Source organism: Peromyscus leucopus, chromosome 3 (assembly GCF_004664715.2).
Source record: "Peromyscus leucopus breed LL Stock chromosome 3, UCI_PerLeu_2.1, whole genome shotgun sequence".
NCBI classification, from domain to species: Eukaryota; Metazoa; Chordata; class Mammalia; order Rodentia; family Cricetidae; genus Peromyscus; species Peromyscus leucopus.
Genome location: NC_051065.1, coordinates 137,824,571 through 137,834,125, shown reverse-complemented (window position 1 = coordinate 137,834,125; position 9,555 = coordinate 137,824,571). Strand labels below are relative to the sequence as shown.

Here is a 9,555-nt window from a genome sequence, read left to right as displayed (position 1 = left end):
GATATGAATAAATAACTCCCTTGTTGAGGTCTCTCTTTTATTCACTCTTTAACTCTTAGTTTCCTTCTTATATTAAGTATTATCATAATTAATTAATGTTCTATCAAGTTAGTATTGATGAAGAATACCCTGTGTACAGGTATATAGCTACTTGTTCAGGGCACTGGAGGACATCATCCATGAGAAAAGATGGGTTGTTTTCCTGGGTCACCAGTCTCCCCATGTCTAAAGTCAGGTCACCCCACTGCCCACCTCTCCTGTGCTGCCGTGAAAGGTGAGCAGACGTGGGGTTTTGTTCCTGACAAGGGAAGGGATATGGAGAAGGGCTCTAAACTGCATCCTTACCTCTAAGAAGGTTTGTTTGGAAAGGAATCTTATCTGGATGGGCAGGGCAGAGAGAAGAAAAGGTGAGAAGGAAAATGGCGGTTATGTGGCAAAGAGGTGTCAGAGTTTGGGAGACAAGATCTGGGGATTCTACTCTCTTTCTGCTTCTCACTTCTGACCTCTTGACAGTGGCCAGGAGGAAATGCTAAGTGTCCTCCTTGGTGAAGACAGTGGTCTGGTCACAGGGCCACGGCTGAGATTTCTCTTTTCTGTTGCTCCTGTGGCCTCTGGAAGAGCTACACAGTGGAACCGGGGGCCCAGGGACCAAGAGTCCCACAAATTCCCTTCTCTTGTTCTTGTGTGACTAAATGACCTGCATTAACTGACAGCTAGAAAGGAAGTGGGGAATTGCTCCCTGTCACTAAAACACGGCAGGAAAATGACCAGAGAATGAAACAATTTAATGAGAAATCCATTTCTTTCATAACTCCATTTGAGTCAAGGTTGGTCATATATGGAACACACAATCCTCAACTTTAAAGGGTCATTTGAGTTCACTACTCATGTGAGAGTCCTACAACTGCATTAATAACATCAGAGAATCCTACTCTTTAAAAAAATTTCCCTCTGTGACCTGAGGTTCATATTCTCAACTATTTCCCCAACATCCCACCCTGAACTCAAAATGAAGATCTCTAAACCCAATTATTTCCCCAGTACCTCACTCTGACCTAGAGATGAAGAAGATCTCTAACTTAGCCTGAAGTCTTGCCCCAGTTAAGTAAGTTTTGGAATATAAGTTTTTTATGAGTCAAGACTTGGGTTCTGTTAGGCTTTTTAAAATCCTCTTGTCTCAGTCTCCCAGTGTTGGTATTGTAGGTATGTGCCACCACATCCAACCTTTAGGCTCTTTAATTCCCCACACCTCACATGTAGTTAAAATATGAGAACAGTAAAACCACCAGTAATACGCCTTTGTGTGTTAGAATAAGAGATATCGCACCCTATTATTTAAGGATCAAGAGATTAATGCAGCCTATACAGAATCAATTAATGGTGATGTAAGAGGCAAATGGGGAAAAGTCAAATCTTCTATTTTGAGAGATCTACCCTTTTTTAAAATTGAGAATCAAATGTCTGAGTCTCAAATGGAAGGAAACATAGCATCACCCATCTTAGAAACACTTGAATTTCTTTCCCATAGACTCCTGGAGAAGTGCACATGATGTGGTTTCATGCTTTAGCTACCTAAGGCTGGAGTTTAACACTCTATTGGGTCTCTCTGCTTGGCACAGAACAAGGCTAAACCATCCTTAACAAGCTCTGGGTACTTAAATCAAAACACTTACTCTGCTGATGGAGAAGACCATGCCAGGCTTGCCAGAACAGACACCCATGAAACAATGTCGGAACTGCCAATAGAACAGATGTTCACAGATGAAGGTGATGAGGCTGAGAGCCATAGCTGCCCCCAGCATATAGAAGACGCCTGCCATGTTGTCGATGTCCAGCTGGCTGCTCATAACCTCATTCTTTTCATTGTGGCAAATGCCAGTGAGCCAGAGAGCTTCCAGTTCTTCCATCTCCCCTAGAAAAAGGGCAGGGATGGAGACAGATAAAGGAGGGAAGGAGGGAGGAGAGATGAGACAAAGTAGGAAGAAAGTTGAAGGGCATAAAAATATGACGGAAAGAGACAAACACAAAGAGAGAAAATTAATACTTTTTATTAACACCATTACATCTCATCTCACCAATATATCCCTAAGTATTCAGTGAAAATGTAATGAATGAACTATGGGTGAAACAAACACATGGAACTTCCCTGTGGCTCTCCTTTATCCAGTGTAAATTGGCAGCTCAATGCTGGCTATCATGCGCAATATGCTATGCAAAGAACAAGAGTTTCAATCAGTAACAACAGCTCATAGACAAAGTGGTCAATGGGAGAAAGAGCAGGGAGGGGGAAGAACTTGAGAGTGGGAATGGATTTTAATTTTTATTGTACATAAAAGCATTCCAGAATGTAGAAATAGCATACTCAATGAGGAAGGGGTGGGGAAACAGAGACTCATTTAAGGAGAGGCAAGAAAAACAGTTCAAACAGAATGACCCTCAGTAAGAAAGCTTAATAAAACAATTAATGCAAGGATTCTGAGGTTAAACACTCTGTCCTTTATTTTATAGATACTGGGAATAACATAATCAATGGGTAAGAATGTTGGGATTATACAGAGCAGATTAGATTGGGGAAGAAGTTGAAAGAGATTGGAGAAGGGTTGAATCCCTATGGTCTCACAGAATTACAGATCTCTTATAGAGAAAATATGAAAAGCAAAAGAGGAGTAAACCGAAATGAAACAAGACCACTCTAGTAGAACCTGCTTCTTCTCCACCCTGCTTAAGGGAGCATTGATTACGTCAGTTCTGTCAGATCTCAATGACTTTTATCTACTATCACTGAAAATTAGTCAGTAGAAATGTAGAAACCTTAGACCAAAATAAATAAATAAATAAATAAATAAATAAATAAATCATGTACCCTAGAATGTCACTAATTCCACACACATGAAATTCTAGAAATCTCATGAAGGAAACTGGTCTGTCAATTCAGGTTCGGACAAAAGTTTGAACTTTGTATGGCCCAGTGAAGGCCAAAGTCCTCTCTACTGATGGACTTGGTCATAGAATAAGGATCCATTTGGCTGTGACTATTAGTTATACCAACATGGTTTGTCAAGGTTGCAGCTATAAAACCTCTACTTTTCCTAATGGGACTCCACTCACTTTTATTTCTTTCTTCTTCAATTCAACAATGCTTTTCCTAAGTAGTGCAGCAGCCAGATGCAGCTGGAGTCTGGAAACCTATCTGTGGGATTGTCTCTGATGTCTTTCCCAACAGAAAAGGTCCTACAGCCACGATAAACCCACATAGCTGATGGGCAGGGGGACCATGCAGAGTGAGGCCCATCTGTCTCTGGATTAGCTTGTGTGTGAGGGCTGGTGGGAAGAGTCAGTGCTTTGGATAATGAAGTGAAGAGAAATTCAGAAGATAGTAGTTTAATGAACTAAATTTTCTCAGTGTTCAGTCCACCACTGGAAAGACACAGTAAAGCACCTTTTGGTATCTACATCTCCCTCTGCCTCTTCAGCAATAATGGTCAAGGCAGAACAGAGTGAAGGATGAGGAAACAGCCACACACTCACTTCTCTGAGAACAGAAAGAGCACTTCCCTACAGTTCTGTTTCAGGCCACTCGTGGAGTGATATCTGAAACGTCTAACTGTAACCTACTCCATCCCTGAGTGGTTTCATTATACCACACAATCTTCTTCAAATGTACACTTGTCACCAACCACTTTAATCTCTTCCTTCATCTTTTACCCCATGCAGGTTAAAGTGAATCTCCTTGCAATTCATTTATTGAACTCCTAACTTCTGGTAGCTTAGGATGTGGCTTTATTTGGAAATAAGGTCATTGCAGATGTAATTGATCATGGTGAGGTCACACTGGAACACAGTCTCATATGATTGGCTTTAACGAAAATGTGAATTCAGAGAGAGATGAATACAGAATAAAAACATGCACCCAGGTAGAATGAATGTAAAGGTCTGAGTGGTGCTTTCACAGGTCAAGGAATACCAAGTAGAACCAGCAAGGTAACAAAAGTCATGGGACAAGCATGAGGAGGATTCTCCTTCACCACTTCCAATAAAGACAGCTGTATTGACACCTACAGTGCCCAGAGCTTCAGCACAGTGAATCCTACTGTTTATGTCTTTCCATTCATGTCATTTGTTATGGTGACCCCAGGAATCTAAAAAGTGCTCTTCAATCTTATCACATCCTGTGACAAGCTGTTTTGGATATGCAGAGAAGAGAGGTTGCTATTTCAGAATGGCCATTGGTTGAGACCAAGTGAACACTTCCCCTTTCTTTAACTCACCATCTCCAAATAGCTGCAGAATAGCAAGGTCCACTTGGCGCTTCCACCCAGAATCTTTCTGGATGGCAATGCCATAGCCAGTAGAAGCAAAGACCTTGCCACTGCCAATGGTCACCAGCTTGCAGCCTTCATCTCTTCCGGCCATGTAGTTGAGCACAGCTGCATCATAGATGAAAGCATCGAGCTTCCTGCACAGGAAAGAGACAAACCAACAAATACCAAGGGGGAAATGACACCCCAAAACTACCTATGGGGCCACTAGTATGAAGTGCTGGGGTTCCCGAAGCTATGTGGAGGACTGGCTAACAGTGAGGCTCAAGACTATTGTCAGAGCCTAAAGCCTGCATCCCGGGGTGGTGCTCTTGTTGGGACTTCAGGTTGAAAAGAGTTGTTTATTTTTTTCTCCTCCCACTAGGAATGGTAAGAATGTAAGTTGGGCCTGAGGCCAACTCATAAGCTGTGTCTGAAAAGGAGAAAGAGTAAAAAGGAATCAATAAAAATAATAACACAAATAATGAAAAGTAAGCACCACAATGATAACAAATAGCATGGGTAAAGACTTATATAACGTTTTTCATTTCTCAGTTCATTACAGTCCAGAGTGGGGGAAAGTGTAGGTGTACATGTTTCAGGAGATGTATGGCTATTTTGGCAGTCAGAAAGATTTCACTGTTCTCTTGTCTCATAAGACTTTGCTTCGAGGGGCCAGAGTGGTGACAGCACAAACTTGTGCCAAAGCAAATGTGCAACACTGCAAGAGAAGGTGACATACAGAAGAACCCAGGTCATTCAAATCCCTAAGGGTACATGCACATCCCGTGAGACACCGGGCTCTGCAAAGAAGGGACATGTAGAGAAAAGATCTGAGCGGAGAGCAGGAAGGCATGCAACACTGTTTCCAACCAACATTTCCACATGTTAGAGGCAGAGGAAGCAGCTCAGATGAAGCCATGCAAGTAACAGTTCTGAAAGGAAGCAGACCATGCAACCCCCGCTCCCGCCCGAACATTTACAAGTTAGGGATCTTTGTCCCTCTTCAAGAAAAACAATCTCTTTCTGACATGACAAGCCACAGGACATTTTATAAAGTGCATCTTAACAGGTAAAGGTTGGCAGCATGCCCAAATACCAACATTCTGGTATAACTCTGCGTGTCCCATGGTTTGGACTATCCAGAGTACTCCTACCCTAACTTCAGATCCCAACTTCTGAAATCTGTTGTGACTTTGTTTACAGCAGTAAGATTGAATCTCACAGTATTTTAAATGTCCACATGTCTGGGTGGTGCTTGGAGACCTTGAGGTGCAAGGGTGACCAGACAAGGTCCACAGGCTAGTAGTCATCATAGAACAAAGGGAAACAGTTGTATGACCCATTAGCCTCCAAATCTCAACATTTACAGTGTCCAGTGTTGACCATTTTTCACAATTCTGGCTTTCAAATAAAAGGACAATGTGCCCGGGGAGCTACATGACAGTATATCGACAGTTTGTGAACAAATACATCCAGGGTACAGAGAAGGGCTATGAGGAATGATAATCAAAGCTGGGATTAATGCTCAATCAGCACATTTTTGTTGTTAACTGAAAACGTTTGCACGCTTCCTCTTTTATTTCTCCCTTGTCCAAAGAGCCCAGAACTGTCTTTTCCACCTCTTAGACTATAGCACATGTGTAGCATGTGTGAGCTCTCTCCTTGATCCCTCCTTCTGCTTTTTGATCTGTTTCATTTCCACTCCATGGCCACAATCATGCAAGCAGAAAATGGTTTGCAGGATGGTACATAGAAGCAAGTCACAGCATACAAATTTTTGTACAATGGTTGCAATGTCGCTGTCCAATTTAACTTGGAAACAGTCTTTGATTTAATGATTATGGTACCAGTTCAATCTGTGACTAATGGATGTGAGAAACATATCACTCTGAGCTTGGAGGCCATTCTTACCCCGTTTTCAGGGAGAGCAATGCATCATCTACACCCCTTTGGTTGAACTTTCCCATGTAGGCATGCATTTCTGCATAGTTATTGCGGATATTCCTCTCTGTGCTGCCATTGGGCACAGTCCCAAAGCGGAAAGGGGGTGAAAAGTCATTAGGCCTCTGGAACTGGAGAGAGAAAGAAAGAGAGAGAGAGAGATAGGCAGAACAGAGAAAGGAAGAAATGCTTTAGAAAAATGTGAAGAGACATTTAGTCAGCATTAGTGAGTTTATAATGGAAAAGAACCAACTATAATTCACCAAACACATTAGCCCTCACTCAGGAGCAGTAATTGCCTTCTGAAGTGGACTTCAGTTCAACTCAATTTAATATATATTGTTAAGAGATTTCTATTTGTCCAACCCTGAGTTTAATCTCTAACCTGTGTGTTCCTTCTCTGCACACAGCACAATACCAGTGATGATGAGGCTGGAAGTGGTATGATACAGTTCAACTGTGGTAGATTAGTTACCTTTATTTCCAAAAATTGTCTAAAATCTGCACTCAGGCCTCTTAATACACTGCCATTGTACAATTAAGGTCACACAGCATTATGTTCATGAAGATAATGTTTGAATATCAAATATATTTTGCTGAGAAATTTTCCCTTGACCTTCAAAGTACTCAAAATCCCATTGATCCTATACCTGCTATTGGATAACTTGCAAATCCCATGTCACTTTGACTATGTTTCCTTCTTGCTTAAATTCTGAGAGAGTATCTCCAGCGCCTAGCACTAGAATTGAAATTTCTTGGATTCTATCCCTATGACGTCAGTTTTATTCCTAGCTATTACCCTACAATGAGTTATGTCTTAATGTTGCTTCCAGGGCACATAATTTGACCATTTGTATTTTCACAGCCTCATCGAATCCATCTCTTTAACACAAACTCACCTTTCTCTTCAGGGCAATTCATGTCCTTCATTTCAAAATATAGCTCAAAGCAACTGCTTCTGTGAATTCTTCCTTCTATCAAATTGACCCCAAAGTGATCCATCAGTACTTGTTATTCTGGTTTAGAGGACTATGGTTCATACTATAAATTCAACAATTCCCTAAATATACTGGCTAAGTACTGAGAACTAGTCTTTGATGTGGCCATGAATAGGTTAAGCTTGAGGTTGAGACAGACATGAAGACCAGCTTTGCCACTTGCTATTTCCTGACTCTGGTCATTAACAGAAACTGTGCAGCATCTCCTCCTCCATAACAAGGAGTTGATGATGTCCAGCTTTCAAGACCACGGCATCCTTAACATAGGGCAAGAGAAGCTGGCACAGCACCTGACACACAGTAGGGCTGCTTGACACCAACCAGGTCACCTAGTTAGAGGGACTTCAACTAAGAAAACACCTACAACACATTGTCCTGTAGGCAGGTCTGTAAGGTATTTTCTTGATTAGTGATTGATGTGGGCGGGCCTAGTCCACTGGGGGCAGTGCCACCTTTGCACAGGTGGTCCTGGGCTTTTGTAAGGGAAAAAACAAACCTGAAAAAGCCACAGAGAACAATCCAGGAAGCAACACTCCTCCATGGTTTTGGCTTTAGTTCCTGCCTCCAGGTTCCTGCCATGCTTGAGTCCCTGCCTTGGCTTCTCTCATTGATGGACTGTGATTGGGACTTACATAAGCCAAATAGCCTCTCCTTCTCCATATGGGCCCATGGTCAGAGGCTTCATCACAGCAATAGAAAGCAAACTGAGACAGTAGGCATTCAGTCAAGGTCCCATATTGTTTTAAACTCATGTACATTTCAATTTTGTTGGCTGATAAGCAGCAGGCTGTCCAATCTTCTTGTCCTGTAACTATAGCTAAGATGACAGAGAATACGGGCACAAAGCTGGACCTTAGCATAGAGGGGACAGTGAAGATGTTTTAAGTGCTCTTGGTTTCAGTACTGTACCTGTTACCCTGGAGACGTATTTGAAAACCTAGCCCATCCCTGAGGGACCACTAAGCTTTTTGAATGGTCTAGGTTCAGTGGCTATTCTTATTCTTTTCAGAATGCGAGGGCTTCCTGGGCCATAGGTTCTCCTAGCACAAGGCACCATCGCAGCCGCTCCAACTACTCAGCGTTGGCCATAGTTGGGAGTCAGAGACTCATGCTGTGGTGGTGGGATGTTTGAGTGCCTCAAAAGACCAGACATCCCAACTGGAAAACTTCCCTTTTGTGATCACCATGATTTATACTATTAATAGCCTTTGTTTATTTTTGATAAAGTTTACAATTTTAAGTAAATAAGGATAGTAGAAGATCAGAGACTTTAGAGTCGAGTTGTTTGCTCAAAGCTAACTAGCTTAAGCCTTTCATTGGACAAAAGATGAAACAGGGAACAATGAGGATAATTTTCTCAGTAGCACCCAGTGGCAGTGGTGGCCAAGATCATCAGTGTTACCAGGGCCTAATTAAGAATGACTCCTCACTGTGCCCCGCAGATAGTGAGCTTACAGTAAACAAGACTGTGCTTTAATAAAAGAGACAGATACCAGAATACTTCACACATTACTGTCAAATAGAACTCCCCACAAATCTGAAGAAAACCATCCCCCAATCCAGAGCAGACTGGAGAGCACAGGAGACAGCAGCCAGTGTAGTCAGCTACAACCCCTCACCTGTAAATCCGCACTTTGCTCAGACAATGACAATAGATACAAACACTGACTGAGAGACCGCTCCCCAATAGGAATTACAGCCAATTCAGATCTAATATGAATTATTATCATCGAGGTATTTTTTTTAAAAAAAAAAAACAACGTATGCAGGGTACACACAACTTTTGATGAACAAAGGATCCTCTGCCCAATGTTCCTACTTCCTGAGGAGTCACAAAGCTAAGATGTTTCTAACTTTGTAACATGATCTTTTCATGTGAAACGATCTTTAAGTTTTCTATGTTATTTTACAATCATATCCATATCCATAGCTAAATAAAACATAAAAATGAAGACCTAGAGTAGCAAATGCCATTTTCAAGGAGAAGAGAGAGCAACACAGAAGGATTTGAAGACACACTGAAGGTGCTGTTACTGCCTTGGTGTGAAGATGATGAAGGGGAAGGCTGACAGAAGAGAGCAGCTAGCAAGAGACACGCACAGACACAGCGCGAAGGCAGCTCAGTGGAGATAAGTGAGCTCTCAACAAATGGTGTGAAGATAATTAGATGTTCCTGTACAAAACAAACCTTATTCCTCACCTCACAAGATCAATAGCAATTACCTAGAAGTTGTAAAAATTTTCAAGAGAAAATATATGAGAACATTTTTTTAACCTAGGATTAGATGAAGACTATATATCACGTGTACAACCCA

At 41.8% G+C, this 9,555-nt stretch overlaps 1 protein-coding gene across 4 annotated transcripts in view; it reads right to left on the bottom strand.

The window, feature by feature from the left end:
- The window catches only part of Grin2b (glutamate ionotropic receptor NMDA type subunit 2B), a 453,056-nt gene that overhangs the window by 18,869 nt on the left and 424,632 nt on the right, over positions 1–9,555 (bottom strand). For all 4 annotated transcript variants that reach the window (XM_028872157.2, XM_028872158.2, XM_028872156.2 and 1 more), the window contains 3 exons: positions 6,213–6,373; positions 4,269–4,456; positions 1,674–1,912 (listed from right to left, as the gene is read on the bottom strand). In XM_028872157.2, coding sequence (XP_028727990.1) covers positions 1,674–1,912; positions 4,269–4,456; positions 6,213–6,373 — 588 coding nt within the window. The remainder of the gene's footprint in view (positions 1–1,673; positions 1,913–4,268; positions 4,457–6,212; positions 6,374–9,555) is intronic.